The sequence below is a fragment of the Dioscorea cayenensis genome, chromosome 10, assembly GCF_009730915.1.
Source record: "Dioscorea cayenensis subsp. rotundata cultivar TDr96_F1 chromosome 10, TDr96_F1_v2_PseudoChromosome.rev07_lg8_w22 25.fasta, whole genome shotgun sequence".
Taxonomy (NCBI): Eukaryota; Viridiplantae; Streptophyta; class Magnoliopsida; order Dioscoreales; family Dioscoreaceae; genus Dioscorea; species Dioscorea cayenensis.
The window spans coordinates 146800-162675 of record NC_052480.1 but is presented as its reverse complement, the minus strand read 5'-3'; the positions used below and the strand labels follow the sequence as shown (position 1 = coordinate 162675).

At 37.4% G+C, this 15876-nt stretch overlaps 2 protein-coding genes across 3 annotated transcripts; one reads left to right on the top strand and one right to left on the bottom strand.

Moving 5' to 3' along the window:
• Positions 1-898: 898 nt before the first annotated feature.
• LOC120270960 (protein TAB2 homolog, chloroplastic) lies at positions 899-3039 on the top strand. Of its 2 annotated transcripts, XM_039278051.1 has the most exons (6): positions 899-1516; positions 1619-1688; positions 1810-1981; positions 2218-2361; positions 2492-2782; positions 2858-3039. In XM_039278051.1, exons 1-5 carry the CDS (start codon positions 1014-1016, stop codon positions 2749-2751), a joined length of 1149 nt encoding a protein of 382 aa, XP_039133985.1. In that variant the 5' UTR covers positions 899-1013; the 3' UTR covers positions 2752-2782; positions 2858-3039. The 2 variants fall into 2 exon arrangements, with proteins under 2 accessions (XP_039133985.1, XP_039133984.1); XM_039278050.1 differs by lacking the exon at positions 2858-3039 and having other exon boundaries at positions 2492-2828.
• A 253-nt stretch (positions 3040-3292) lies between these two features.
• LOC120270511 (UDP-D-apiose/UDP-D-xylose synthase 2) lies at positions 3293-7818 on the bottom strand. Its single transcript, XM_039277546.1, has 9 exons — positions 7319-7818; positions 7132-7224; positions 6926-7033; positions 4624-4738; positions 4389-4522; positions 4211-4312; positions 4034-4126; positions 3815-3950; positions 3293-3726 (listed from the first exon to the last, which is right to left on the bottom strand). Exons 1-9 carry the CDS (start codon positions 7604-7606, stop codon positions 3611-3613), a joined length of 1185 nt encoding a protein of 394 aa, XP_039133480.1. The 5' UTR covers positions 7607-7818; the 3' UTR covers positions 3293-3610.
• Between the last annotated feature and the right edge of the window lie 8058 nt (positions 7819-15876).

Below are 15876 nucleotides of genomic sequence, written 5' to 3'. Positions count from 1 at the left end.
CAAGACACAAAAAGAGGGATTCAAGAAGGGATACCAAGAGAGAGAGAGAGAGAGAGAGAGAGAGAGAAAGAGAGAGAGAGAGAGCAGGAGAAGAAGTTGATGGATCAGCAATGGAGGAGAAGCTATGTACGCCTTAGCCGGGAGAGCACCGATCAAAGTGGTGGCCTTGAAGGAGGATGGCGAGTGAGGAGATCGGTGAGAGAGGAAAAGTAGGGCTAGATGGAGGCTGGTTCTCTCTGAGTTTGTCTCACATACCAAAGAAAACTATTAAATTGGTTGAAAATACAATTAAAGTGAGGGGGTAAGATGGTCATTTTGTGTTCCGGATTGGCCATTCCTGATGAAAAATGGATGAATCCCAATCAAGCATCTACCCTCATCTCATTCCTCACACAATCCTCCCTCATACCTATGCCTGCCAACCAAACAAAGGATTAAGGGCAGTCTGGTTCATGGAGATGACATATTACTATCGTAACGAGATTACTACAGTAATATGAGTTGGAATGTTATATGGTTGGGAATATTGCGGTAATTTAATATAACCAGTGTTTGGTTGGGAACTCTATTACCGGGAATAGTTCATTACCAGTGTTTGGTTACCAGTAATCAATTTGTTAAAAATATAAAAAGTTATAAGATTACTACTAGAATCCAAGAGATGACACCAAATTTGGGCTAGAATACGATTACCACTTTCTTGGTAATATTTATAAGTTTTAGAATGCTGATATTACCATCCACATTACCACCCGGGTCGAACGCCAAACGCTGGTAATATTTTTCGATTACATAGCACGTGAATCTTTCTACGATCATGCGAACCAAAACCCGCCTCAAAAGCTCATTCCCAATCCACTCCCACTCTATTCCTTTGAACCAAACAGCACCTTAGATTATCTGGGTGATGGTCATTGTGTGGATAACGTTCACAGGCTCACAGCTCGTGTCCTCTCTGTCCCTAGGGCGTTGGCTGCTCCAACTCAATTCTCTCCCTCCTCTCTGGTCGCGCCATGGCTGCGAGTCTGGGTTTCAAATTTAGATCCTTGCTGTTCGAAATTCCAACTCTGCAGTTCAGGCCCGTCTTCCTCCTCTCATCCTCGCTTCCGACATCCTTATCCATCCGTTCCTTTTCCCATTCCCTTAGGCTTCATCGCCCTCCATATTCTTCCCTCTCTGAGAGCAGCTCGATCTCAACACCTCCGCTTGAGGACTCGATCTCATCACCTCCGCTTGAGGATGAGGACTTGGACCCAATGGCAGAGGTGTGTTTCTTGGACCCGGAGGTAGACCCGGAGAGCATCCAGGAGTGGGAGCTGGACTTGTGTTCCAGACCCATACTGGATGAGCGGGGAAAGAAGCTCTGGGAGCTGGTGGTGTGCGACGCCACGCTGTCTCTTCAGTTCACCCGCTACTTCCCCAACAACGTCATTAACAGCATCACCCTCCGCGACGCCATCGCCTCCATCTCCAATTCGCTTGGTCTTCCTCTGCCTGACAAAATCCGCTTTTTCAGGTCTCTATTTCTCTTCTTTTTTTTTTTCTCTCCTCTTTGCTTAATTGGTCTCCGATGTATCTTTTCATGAACTTCAATTTCTGGATTTTTGGTGTCTGTCAGGTCCCAGATGCAGACTATCATCACCAGATCCTGCAATGAGCTCGGGATCAAGCCGGTTCCAAGTAAAAGGGTGCGGTGCGGCTACTTCTTGTTCTCTCTCTCTCTCTCTCTCTGTCCATCACGAGATTGCAATACCAGTATTCTGCCAATAAGCGCTGCTGTTTTTGTTTATGGCTCCTTCTATGTCACAGTGCATATCCCTGATGCTGTGGTTGGAAGAACGCTACGAGACTGTATACACTCGTCATCCCGGTTTTCAGAAAGGATCAAAGCCACTCCTAGCTTTAGACAATCCATTTCCTACGGTACTTCCTGAAAACCTCTTTGGGGATCAGTGGGCTTTTGTCCAGCTGCCTTTCTCCGGTAAATATATCTATCTGCTCTCGCTGCCTGCCAAGTTTTTTAATCGCACTTATGTTTTTTATATAATTAATTTCTTATCTGTTATCCAAGTTATGACTCACTTTAGTTTAGTTCCCATCGCCAATCGCAAATGCATCGTTCTGGTAGTGCGCGTGTGCTTGCTGTGGACACGGCCATATGAGTGTCTGCGCGCGCATGTGATAAATTAATACTCAGGTCCTTGTTCTACTGTTCAGCTGTTAAGGATGAATTGTCTAACTTGAGAAAAAGGAATGCCTTTGGTGGGAGTCTGGATCTCGATCTTCTGGGCATTGAGATAGGAGAGCGGACATTGGTTCCGGGAGTTGCTGTTGCATCTGCACGTGCAAAGCCTCTTGCAGGTATGTGCTTTTAGAAATACATCTTATCTTTACCATTCATCTATGGAAACCTTGCTATCTTTGTGCTTTCTAATGATTATTGTCAGAATTTGAGAAAACCTAATCAAAGAGAATGTCTTTACATAATCAGCTTGGATGAATGGCCTTGAAGTTTGTTCCATGGAAGCAGATGCCGGCCGTGCCTGCCTAATACTGTCAGTCGGCGTTTCTACTCGATATGTCTACGCTACCTACAAGAGAAGTCCTGCAACCACCCAGGAAGCAGAAGCATGGGAGGCAGCCAAGAAAGCATGTGGAGGGTTGCACTTTCTTGCTATCCAAGACGATTTAGATTCTGATAGCTGTGTAGGGTTTTGGCTTCTCTTGGATTTGCCTCCTCCTCCTGTGTAAATCAACATATTGATACCCCTCTTGTTTAAATGTAATGAATTTTCTGTTTTAGACCTCCATTTAGACGAGTTTTTCTAGTGATATGCTGAAATGGATGAACTTTCAGGAAGCTGAGGATGATCCTTGAAGCTGGGCTGGCCTCTACAACCCACGTGTTTATTAAGCTTGTATCTATATGCCGTTGGCCCTTGTGGCCTAAGGAAAATGTCAGAGAGGAAGGAAGAGCTATTCTCCTCGTGCAAGTTTACTGGTCTTTCAAAACAAAAATTAACTAGTGTTTCACATTAACTGTTCCATTCAAATTTTGCACAAATATTTAAATTATCATTGAAATCTTTAAGATTTAAAATATAAAAAAATATTTTATGATACAATAATTTTACTTTTATTAAAGTTATTTAATCTCATAAAAATCTCATAAAAGCATACCACTCCCATTAAAAAAAATTATAAAATGTTTAAGATGATAAATAATTAAAAAAAAAAAATTTAAGTCTGATAACTAATATAGAACGGAGCGAGCAGTAGTGATTCACAGAAGTGAATTAAAAAAGCATTGATAAATAAGAAGCCAGACATGATAAGCCACACCAAGAAGCCACGATGCTTCAGAAGAAACTTCGAATTTTCATGTCCATAGTACTAAACAGCATCATATATAACGAGCACTTGAGAGCCTGTGTGGCACTGTATTTTTCGCTGAAACAAACTAGGGAGAATGCTCTCAACATCAATCAAGGATACTAAGGGGGAAAAAAATGGGTATGCAAAAGTCAATCTGTCAAAATGGATTCATGGAGTTCACCAGTAATAGATGTTTCCCAACTCTTAGGCATCTAGTTCCAAATAACACCAATGTCTAGCTGGACGCAACAGATTTAGCAGTGGCCCTCTTAACAGCTTCTGCATATGTCTTGTGCTGATAAGTCAATGTTGCTTCCAGCAAGTCCGAGAGGGATGTTTTCGGGTTCCAACCTACACATTTCGCAACAATTTTTCATGTGATTATTTTGACCTAGATAAGAAATGGTTCATGCCCTTGCTGCGTTGGAAATTAACATACCAAGCTGCCTATTGATAATGGTCATATCTGGAATCCGTTTGTCACTATCATCATATCCTTCGCCATAAAACTCCTTGGAACTAACATCAACCATTGGGGCATCCAACCCTGGCTCTCCTGAAACCTTCGAGTAAACCTGTAAGGGAAGAACTTCACTCAGAAAAACAAAGAGATGACACTTGTTCAGCATCATGGACTGTTGCTGTATGCATCACATACATTTATCATTACTTCTGCAAGCTGCCTTACGGTGACCTCATTGTTGGGATTTCCCACATTGAAAATTTGGCCATTGGCTCGAGCAGGATTTTCCTGAGAAAAGAAATGCCCGTTGATAAGCAATACCAACTTTAAAGGCATAGTAACAGAGACAAGAAGAGGGTAAAGAGAGCGCACAATCATCAAGAGAACTGCTTCAATTGCATCCTTAATATACACAAAGGTCCTTTGGGACTGGCCACCATCAACAAGCTTAAGAGGCTCACCACGTAGAAGATTCTGCAGGAAATAATTTTAAGCATCTGATCCTCCATAGCAAAAACCAGGAAATAAAAGAGCTGGTTTAAACTCTTACATTACTGAAGCATGCCAGGACCCTTGGAACACCTTCACTAGGTCCATCAATTCCAGGAATAAAATCCATCCTTGGACCAATCCAATTGAAAGGTCTTACTATGGTGAACTCGAGTCCATTCTCTGCACCTTCAGCTGAAATAGATTTTAAATACAATTGAAGGAGGATATTAGATTATAGATTAAGAAGAATCCAACTTCCAGTAAAAACACTTAAGGCCTTGAGCAATGATCACCATAGATTAGCCTTTCAATAAGCTGCTTTGCACAAGCATAGGACCACCTCTGTTTCTCAATAGGACCAAAAATGCATGGCGAGGCATCTTCTTTGAGGACATAGAACTCCGGATCCTGTTATGGAAAATAAAATTGAACAGAAATTCAACCAAAAAAAAAAAATTTCAAAACCTTCACTCATGCAGTCATCTCAACAACCAAGCAACAATAATTTACTCATATAACATGGTGCACTAGACTGTTAAGCATAGAAATCGAGTGATGAGTATGTGAAAAGCATAAAATTGCAGCATCGGAAGATCACAGTAACAATACATCATTCATCTGCTAGTTAGTGAAGTGATCAATGAAGTATCGTAATAATTTTCTATTACAATTACTTCATATATATGCATAAATATACTATTAAGTTACTAAATGATGCATAACTATAGACTAAATAGAATAAAAGACACAAAGGAAGTAACAACAGAAAATATCAGCATTCCAACCCCAATCACCAACCACATTTTCCATATTAGAGTGAATTCCTTTAAAAAGAGAAGACCGTACATGCCTCAAAATAATCCACATGACAATTTGAAAATAAAATAATCTTTCAGCTATGACTTTGGTTTAAAAAACATTTATGTAAACATGAAAACATGCATCTAAATCTATGAATACATGAATATAGATACAATAACATGTATCTATTGGCACATGTACTATCATCCACATGGCAATTTCAAATAATAATATTCACCTATGACTTTGGTTTTAAAAGTATTCAAGTAAACATGAAGACTTACATCTAAATCTATGAATACAAGCACATAAATACAATAATATAGTATCATGTATAAATATTATATGCACATACACACACATTGTCCATACGAGTCTGAACAGATCATTTTCCCAAATGGTGATTATTTTTGATAAATAATTCAGTATATCTTTCAAATAACAAATTGAATATAATATTGATTGGAGATCTACCAAATGAGTTGCAAAACTAACATTAATGCTCCAAAATTTATTTCAGAGTTACTGTCCAAGACATTGTAACATTGGAGGCGCTTCCCATAAAAACACTAGAAACTCATTAATGGTTTTGGAGTGGCCCTCAACTGAGTTCACAAATTAGGGAGCAACCATCTTAAATGTCAAAAAACCATCGTCTCAATTCAGAGATAAGGACTTGTGCAGAAAACATTATTGAACACCGGAAGATATAGTACTCAGACAGAATGTGCGTGTATGTGGTAGTTAAATGTCCTAGCTGTTTTAGTATATGTTGCATCCAAACCAACTTCTGACTCTTACCTTTCAATACAGCGTAAGACTAGCTTTCTTAAACAAATTCAAGCCATTAATATAATAAAAAAGTAAAGGAAAGTCACTAAAAAAAATAAGTCAGTTAAAAACTAAAAAACATAAATGAAAAAGGGACATAGAATAACTAAACCATTCTAAGACATGAGAAATGTCAAATTTTCAAAACATCCAAAGATTAATAAACACTTGTACTTCTGCTTACATAATGTAAAAAAGTTAACAATATATAAAGAAAGGAAATGCACAAATCTACCATTTGGACATCAAGTATAAGGGAGAAGGAAGCCAATAATTTATATTCCATCACAACTTGAATATAACATACAGACAAATATTCATCAATATCCATCAATAATCAAAGCTCATAGACAGTTTCCCAAATTTGCTTCACAAGGGATCAAAAAGAGGCAAGAATTAGATTTAAGAAATACCATTAATTTAGCACTCTAATGGTTGTTACAAATCTTTCTGTAAGATGCATGTTAAAAAGGATGATAACCACAGAGTTGAATGCATAATTAGTAAATTATTTCTAATACCTTCGAATATAAAATTTCTTTTATCCATAAAACATTAGACAAAGTTACAAAAATTGCATTAGCAAGTGAAAGGGTAAAAACCATTAAAGTGGATTGAGTTGTCTGTCTTTGTATAAGGGTCCAATCAAAATCCAGCAAACATACAAATAAATGCAATAGACCTTGTCAATTATTGTGAAGTAAAACCAAAGGGCAGTGCAGGAAAAGACATAACACCATTTTTTTTTAATTTAATTAATTTTTTTACAGTAAAATTGTTGCAGCGCATCATATTAATAAAATATTCAATAAATTTAGAAAACTAATCATTTGCCATATCGACCGGATCAAAAAAACAAAAGAGGTTAAATTTCAATGACATGTTTCAGAGATGCCTTAAAAGGTCAAGATCTACCACTGGTGCACGTATCTATAAATGAATAAGAGGATGTAGAAGAAGCACCTGTCTAAGGGGGTGCTCCTTTGGGAGGAAGCTTCCAATGGTCTTGCCATAGATCTCACAAGTGGAGAAATGGATGAGACGTTTGCCATTTTCGGAGCAGTACTTGACCTGCATCATCATTTAGTTGTTAAGAATTAAATACATCAAGTCCAGCAGAGGAAGAAGGCATGGGTGAGTGAGACGCCTAATAGGAAGGGGATGCATACCACAGGCAGGGCATCGATGAAATTGCTGTAGATGGTGTCGAGGGGGCGGGTGTTGTAGTCCGCCGGAGTGCAGATCGCCGCTAGATTGATAGTCTGCAGAACCAAGAAGAACAAGGGAAAGGATTACATCTCGGAAGGGCAATGCGCACTTGGGGATCGATAAGGGAGAGAGATCAGAGAGTCGGACCAGATCAGACATCTTGATGAGGCCTTCGAGCCTGGAATCGTGCTTGATGTTGAGGCGGTGGAAGTGGATCCGGCCGGCCCAAGCATGCTGGTTGCTCTCTTGGCCGTCGTCCGGACCCAGGAGGTGCTTGATCTTGTCATTGTAGACATCGACGGCTAGCACCGTGTGCGGTGTCTCCGCCATCAGCTTCTCGCAGAGGTGGGAACCGATGAATCCACCCGCGCCGATCATGCAGATCGTCATTGCCTTAATCGGTTTCCCGTCCAGATCCAATCTCGCCGCGTCCATCTTCGTCTCCTTGTCGAGTCTTTTGCTTGCTGCCTTCTTCTTGATCAGATCTCCCACAACTCTCTCTCTCTCTAACAAACACCACGAATAACCGACGGACACGCTTGGGATTCTCAGTATCTCGGAAATGAAGTGATATATAATGGGAAACGCGGGGAGGGCCTCTTATTTCCAAGGAGGCATTCTTTTCTAGATGTGGCGAGGGGATAACTGGAAATGAATAATGTGCTCCGATTTATTTATTTATATAGTTAAAAAGATAAATCAGGAGCCGTTGAGGATAACATCATCGGTTAATTTTTTAATAAATCGCATGATTTTTGTCGAAATATCAGTTCTTCATCGATTTTTAGTTTTGTTTTAAAAGTCTTCACTAAAAGTCACTAATCATTTCACAAAACAAGTCACTCGATGGATTAACATCATCATTAATGACGTGGAGACTTTGCGATTGGGTTTTTTTTCGTATCGCGTCGCTAACGATGATGTTAATTCACCGAGTGACTTGTTTGTGAAATGGTTAGTAACTTTAATGAGCACTTTGAAACAAACCAAAATTCGATGAGCAAACTGATATTTCGACAAAGTTGAGTGATTTATAAAAAAAATTAACCTAACATCATCTACATACTATTCATTACCAGGTACTCGTGGCTGACGATCAAGAGTAGTACTGGCACACCTATGACATTTTATTTACCATTAAGGTATAGTTTTAATCAGAGAATGTAATACAATAATATTCGTATAAAGAATAAAGTAATACTGTAATACTCATTATACTCTTGTGGGCATTAGGAAGCACCTAAACAAACATGATCAAGCCTACAATTGGAGAAAAACAAGCTGTTAAATAGTTGTCACATACTGCCACCTGGACTCACGAGGGAGAGAGAGAAAGGGACCTTAACCCATCTATGTAAATGTCCTTCTCCCATGTGACTGTCAGTGGCCCGGTGGCCAGGGCATCAACACCTTGGCGACGTGATCGTGTTTTAATATTATGGATCGGTAGGTAGCGTGTTATTGTTCCACAGCATTTCAAAGAGCAAGTCATCCCGGGCCTCATGAACGACCACCGACACAATTGAATTTACCTGGTTATGAGTTTTTGTGAAAATACTTATGAAGTAAAAGGAATTATTTTATGTATGAATGATACTTTTTAAATTTTTTTCTTAACATTATAATCCAGTATAAATAAAACATTCGGGTATATTTGTTTTCACAACATTTTTCTTATTTCTATTTTTTATTTTAGAACAACGAGTTTGTTTTGGGGGCTTACCCCTGCTCTACTCTAAGTACCTAACTAAAAGAGATCGATTAGTCAAAAATTAAATAAAAACACGTTAGTTATGAAATTATAAACCAAGAATATTATTTTACATACAAACAAAATTAAAGTAAATATAAATCAATTTATAGTATTAAAAACAGTATCAACTTGGCATTTCTCTCACTTACATAAACAATGATGTTTGAACATATATTTTCAAAAGATTTTTGTGAATAAAATAATTGTAAACCATACAACTAATTAAGATCGAATTGTTTACATGTAATAAAAATTACATTTTTTTTTTATTTTGGCATATAAGCATCTTGAAAAAGTATGCATGCAGTACGTATATATTAATTATAAAATTCTCATATATTTTTTCAAGCTATAAGCATTTGAGAATTGTTTCTGTTCAGCCTAAATGGTTTACTATCCTAAAGATAATGAATTAATTATACAAATGATCATATGTAGATCTTATACATAAATTTGATTTTGCGGGACACATGCAATACCCTAATTTTTTAAGGCTTTATGTTTTAACTTCATTTTTTTACTCTAATCTTTTGTGAAGCAAATAAATTAGTAACAAAAAAAGGTGATGGTAAAAAAAAACATTTTTCTAACAAAATTAGTTTACTTTGATTAAACAAAAAACAATAATAATTAAGCGAATATTAATGTTTTATTGGGGAATAAATACATAAAATTTTTATGGTTAGGTATAATACAAACATGTAACAAATGTGATTAATTATGTCACTGTATATGTGAAAAGTTTAGGGTTAATTTTTTGAACTGTCATCCAACTTTGCCTTATTTTCACTTCAGTCATTTCGACTTCAAAATGTATCAAAGTGGTCATTCAAGTTACAAAAACATTCACCAGGCAGTCACCCAAGACTTTTCGCCGCCCAAAAGCCTACGTGGGCGCCGTAAAGGCTGAGTTAGCAGTTGATGTCCACATCATCAAGCTTACTTGGCTTGTCCATGTCAGATTAAGTGACTAACTGGGACAAATAACTGACACCTCAGCCATATCTTCTTCTTCTTCTTGTCTAGTTTCTCTTCTCTGCGCTCTTCTTTTTCTTGCCATTGTTCTGGAGAATTATGAGCTAGTGATCTGTTGATGAGGTTTTGTGAAGATAGGGTGAGTGGGAGGTCTATTTCACCATGTGTCGAAGCTTTTTAAGAGTCCACACAAGAGGCATGCCCTAGGACGTAGTGGAAGTTGTTCTTCCTTTTGCTTGATTTCATTAGAGTTATATTGTTAATATTAAGTTGATTGTAATATTTATTTTTGGTTGATTGTATAGTTTGCTACGCAAGAACCCACTTTTTTTTTCATATGGAATACACACATTAGTTAATTTATTAGTTAATATATCATACAACTTAGCTATTCCCAAAGAGCAAATCAGTGCATTTGTTTAACACAGCTTGGCTATTCTCAGATAGCTTTATCTTAATCATACAACATTGTGAGCATTACCGATTAATGGCAGTTAACAATTGAGTAATAGTAGTTAACATTGTGAACATTATTGATTAATTGCAGTTGAAAATTTCATTCACCAAAAACTGTAATTTCATTCACATATGCAATGCAAATTTTTACAACAATGGTCTGCCATTTACTCATTCAAATGTAAGAAACCAAAGTCTACAACAAGATTAATTATAAAAGCTGCGATTAATCATAAAGCTATAATTTCATTTACTCATTCACATCTGCAATGTAATTTCATAGTAATTAATCATTGCATAACTCATTCACATGTAAGAAACCAAAGTCTACAACTTTTGGATTTGAAGATTGTAAGCCAAATTAAAAAAAAAAAAATACAAAACATGATTTACATGCTTGGCTTTTGAAGATCTTCAACAACACAATACAAAATTGCATATGACAAAGCAAAATATAAATGTTTGGTTTATGAAGACCTTCAGCCAAACATCACAAAATACCAAATCTTCAAGTTTGTAGGCTTTCTGTTTTCACTTCCTGCCCTGTTTCCCAACTCCACCAATGGAAGCTCCTAGGGAAAGAAGGATTTCGGAAGGCATTCGGATCATTATCGGTAGGCGCCTTACCAATGTACTACTTACCTCTAATTCCTCTTCTTTTTGCTGAGATCTCCTTCGTTGGCCATGTCGTCATTGTCCTTATGTCTACCTTAATGCTTCAGTGGAGGATGTTTGACAGTACTTCTTGCAAAATTCTTATTTGATGGATCCTTTGCAATTTGCTACAACTGTGTATAAAAAATCAGCGCGAGATTAGTTTGGTTAGTAAGCCAATTTTAATTGCAGTTATTTTCACCATTACAATGACAATATTAAATAGATTATAATACCAACATATTGTCCAACATCAATTTTTTCTAACTTGATTAAGATGTCCAGCATCTGCATCATTAATAGCTATCTGTTTGCCTCCTATTGTTGTCAATTTTTTTCCTTCCACGGCATCAGATAATATAACTTGGGACCCCATGGTCTAGTCAAGTTCATTAATAATTTGAATGAATTTAGAAAAACATGAATGGTGAGAAAGGGATCCATGATGCTGACCAAAATTCAATCCTACACTGGTCTATAATAAGCCTTAACTGTGACACTGGTTCTCCAGCATTTTGCCACTTGTAACATCTCCTTCTTGTTGGTTGGCTCCAATTAAATTTTTGTTGAATTATTTAATTGACATTAATAAAAACCCATGAATACATGTGAGCCACAATACAGAGTAATTTAACAACACTGAACTTCACTCACCATTTGGAAATGTGCTTGTAAAACCTGGGAATCAATTGTAGTCATAAGATGTTGCTTCAACTGATTCATGATGTTCATGCTCACATGTGTGTCCATCATTAACCTAAAAAACATATAGATGGAAAATATGAAATTACCTGTAGACACAAATAGAATAATAACATAATTGAAGGCATGCATAACAGAGACTTACATTGCCTCCCTTGTGATGCCTTTTATTGTGCCCTTTAGCACCACAAACAGTACACTTCATGGAAACTCCTTTTTTGGTGACTCTTCCATGTGTGAAGCCACTAGTCTCCTCACCTGGCTCCCTTCTTCGTAGCATAGTCTTCCGACCTCTCTTCTTGAGGACTAGGTCAGGTGGTACCATTGGACCTTGATCACTCTTTGACCAACATTGTCTGTCCTTTGTGGGATTCAATGTGTGACCATATGTATCTAAGAATGTTCTAACTTTATAGCTGTCATGTATATAATTTTATGGTTTGTCTCGATTGTAATAGATGACTGAGATGGCATGATAGCAAGGAATCCTCGAAAGTTCCCACTTCATGCATGAACAACTAGCCCCATCCTTATCAACCATAAATTGACTATCAGACCCTACAACCTGATATTGGCTCCCTCCATACCAAATGGTGTTATAAGACCAACTGAGTTACTTCATTTTTTCTAGTTTTTTCAGTACTTTAGGGCAATGGACTGTTTGGCATCTCTTCATATAAACTCTTTTTTTGTTTTTAGATCCTAACTATTAATGTGGTCCTTATGATCTCATTCATTGTGACTATGCCTTTAAACCTAGCCTCAATAATTTAGCTGTTAAAGCATTCACACATATTATTCAGTAGTATGTCACACTTGTATTTGGTTTGGAAATAGGACCTACTACAATGATGGGGGTATATTTTTTTCAAGTATTCAAAGGCACCTGGAGACATATCTTTTAATTGTTCCATGGAATTCTCATATGAAGGGATGTTGGTTGCTTTGGCACAATTCTATAGCTGGTCCTTTAAGGCTTTTCCTTTATAAGTTTTTTTTTTTAAAATTAGTTTGGATGTGCCTCACACAATATTTGTGTTCATTATTGGGTGAATAGCTCTTCAATTGTAGGTATTAAACTCTAAGTTTTTGTTTAATTTACACATATATCAACCACCACAGGCAAATGGGGTGAGGAAGGGAAATATATATATATATATATATATATCTGGATGAATCACTAACAATTGAATCATTGAATTTAATTGTTTGCGATCCAACCCTAACAGCATAATGAATCATGTACTAAAACCATATAATTCTATAATAAATTAAGCTGGTAACTTCTTGCTATCGAAGAGAAGAATTATACTGAAATTAATTTTCTGCTATCCAATCCTAACAGCAGAATGAATCACTAAAATTAATTAGTTGCTATCCAACCCTAACAACATAATGAATCATGTACTCTTCATTTGTGTCTCCTCATCACCATCTATTAGCCTAGTTCAAAAACATGACAAATTAAATATACACAAGTACATAACTCTATGAAAACTATGTGATTAAATTGAAAATATTTCATATAGGGTGTGTTACTTACTTGAGTGCTATACACTTTGCCCTGTAAGCCACTAATCTACTGATGTGAACCTCTTGATTAGTTTTGACAGCATAGATGATGCCAGAGATCTTCCATGTAGGATCAGCTTTGAATTACTCCAAGTAACTTCTCGCAATCCATACTACATTCACATGCCTATTATGATGATCCCTTGAACACTCATGTTCCAATTTCCCTGATTTTATTTGGATTGTACTCCCATGCTTCACCATTGGTGATGCCCACAAATAAAATGGACAACCCCTCTTACATATTGCTTTACACCTTTTCTAGGAATAGGGCTTAAATGACATTACATATCTATTCTTTATCCAATAGTTCTTAACATCTTTGAATTGTTTGAAGCTCCTAAATTTCATTCCAACCTTGAATTGAGGATTTTTCATGTCACATTCTTCATTAAACTCTGTGTATTTACGATTTCTTGATACTAAATTGTCTTCATCTGTTGCTGAGCAGGAATTTCAGGTCATCAGAAATCAGCATAGTTTGACTTAATATGCACCCCACCAGTGTTTCCTTAAGGTTCTTTTTCCACAACAACCATATCCCTAATCTGTTTTAATCTCTTCAACAAGATCTTCTTCTGACTTATCACTGAAATTGTAATCAGAATCATGCAAATCACTATCTTCTCCATCATTTTTTCCTTCTACCATCCATTCAAATAATTGTATCTTCCATATCTTCTTCTTCTACATCTTTTGCTTCCTCTGATTCCTCTTCCTCCAAATTGTCTGTTTTGTCATCAATAGCCTCTCTTACTATACTGTCCTTTACACTAAATTTACTAGAGCCACCTTGATCACTAACACAATGCCCACTCCTAAAGAACACACAGACCTCCTTACCGGGATCTACTACCATGGCCATATTCAGTGCATCTTGGTCATTTTTAATTTCTCTTAATTCCTTGGCTCCATGGCTCATATCCAACAACCATATGGTGCAACATTCTAGATCTAACATAAGACTCCTACCCATCGACAACAATTCTATTTTTGAAATTTGATCTACACTACAGTAATCCACTAAGCTAACCAACTCTTCTACACCACCTATTATGTAATGCATCTTAATGGTAAACAGCTCTGTTGTTGGTACTAGAATAAAACATATAACTTTTATAGTTACTGTTTTGTCATAACTATAAGGGCTATAATAACAAGTTATGAACACAAACACCTAAAACTAACTACCATGTCTCTTAAGGTTCTGACATTGCAGTTGAACACCTCATCAAAAAAAAAAGGAACCTGATAAACGCCTAAATGCACATATTTTATACGTATTAATATTGTATTATTTGTGTATATTTTAATGAATTGATGTCCGTTTAAGTCTAAATTGGTTATTTCGGTGTTGCAGATCTTAGAAGCGCCGAACGAAGCTCAAAAATACAAATTGGATGAATTTGACACCAAAAACGACATTTTTGGGGTTCCGGCACTGTAGCAGGCAATGTAGCGGAGTTACTATTCATGTTGCAGGGCATTCGGCTGTGAGCTTCACGGTGTCCATGCGCTCGCATGAGTGCCCGTGAGGTTTGCTGAAAATTCACAACTCTCAGTACTGTAGCAGAAACATTGTAGCTGAGTACTGTAGCACCGACACCTTTTCTGGGCAAAATGGCAGTGAGCTTCACGGGCATCCATGCCCCCGCATGGAGCCCGTATGGACCTGACGGGATATATATTTGACTGAATTTCTAGGGCAAAGGGGGACGTTTTTTGGGAAAAGATTTTTGGGGAGTTCTTGGAGCCGACTTACACCAGTTCTGAGGAGGCAAGATCATACGTTTTGGAGAAAGGGAATCAAAGGCAGAAGCTTGGTTTGGCTAGATCTTCATCGATCTCTTCTTTGGGAGCTTGTAGATGATGAGGGAAGCCGCCCCAATCGCGGCGTCCGTGGAAGCTTTCCATCTAACTTGGCTTGTCATCTTACTTCCATTGTTTGAGGCAGTTTTCTTATGCCATTTGTAGTTGTTTTCATGGACCTATTGTTTGTATTTGTTTGCATGGACGAGTAGACCCCAAGGTCACCGGATGCCGGTGAACCTTGGGGTGAACTTGTGTATTTGGATGATTTAATTATATCTATTGCAATTGTTGTGTGTTTGTGATTCATTCTTGGTGCATTTGATGTGTTGCTTACATGAGAACTCTGTAAACCAACTTCTAGGTTGTACTTGGTAGCGTGACCATCGCCCTTATACTAGACACACCAAGTTCAAAAGGGATTCATGTATGAATACACCGTGACCATCAGGTATTTTCTACCCCTCCAATATTATGGCTAGACCAAGTTGCGTTCTGGCTCTAATTAGAGATTTCCCCCTTTGTTAATGCAATCATATGAGGATTTGATCGGAAGAAATTCTGTATCAGTACTTGTACCGAATTAGGGGTCAATTGCCGTGACCATTGGGTTGATCTAATTTAGTAAATCTCTAGGTCCAACCCTTCAATTGCATGACATTCTTAGCATCTTTTGCCCTTTAGTAGCCCCTAGGGAATCCACATCCATGACCATTCCATTCCCTTGATTTTATACCCTTGCCCTATTTTAGACTCAAATTGTAGTTCTTTCATTTTAACTAAT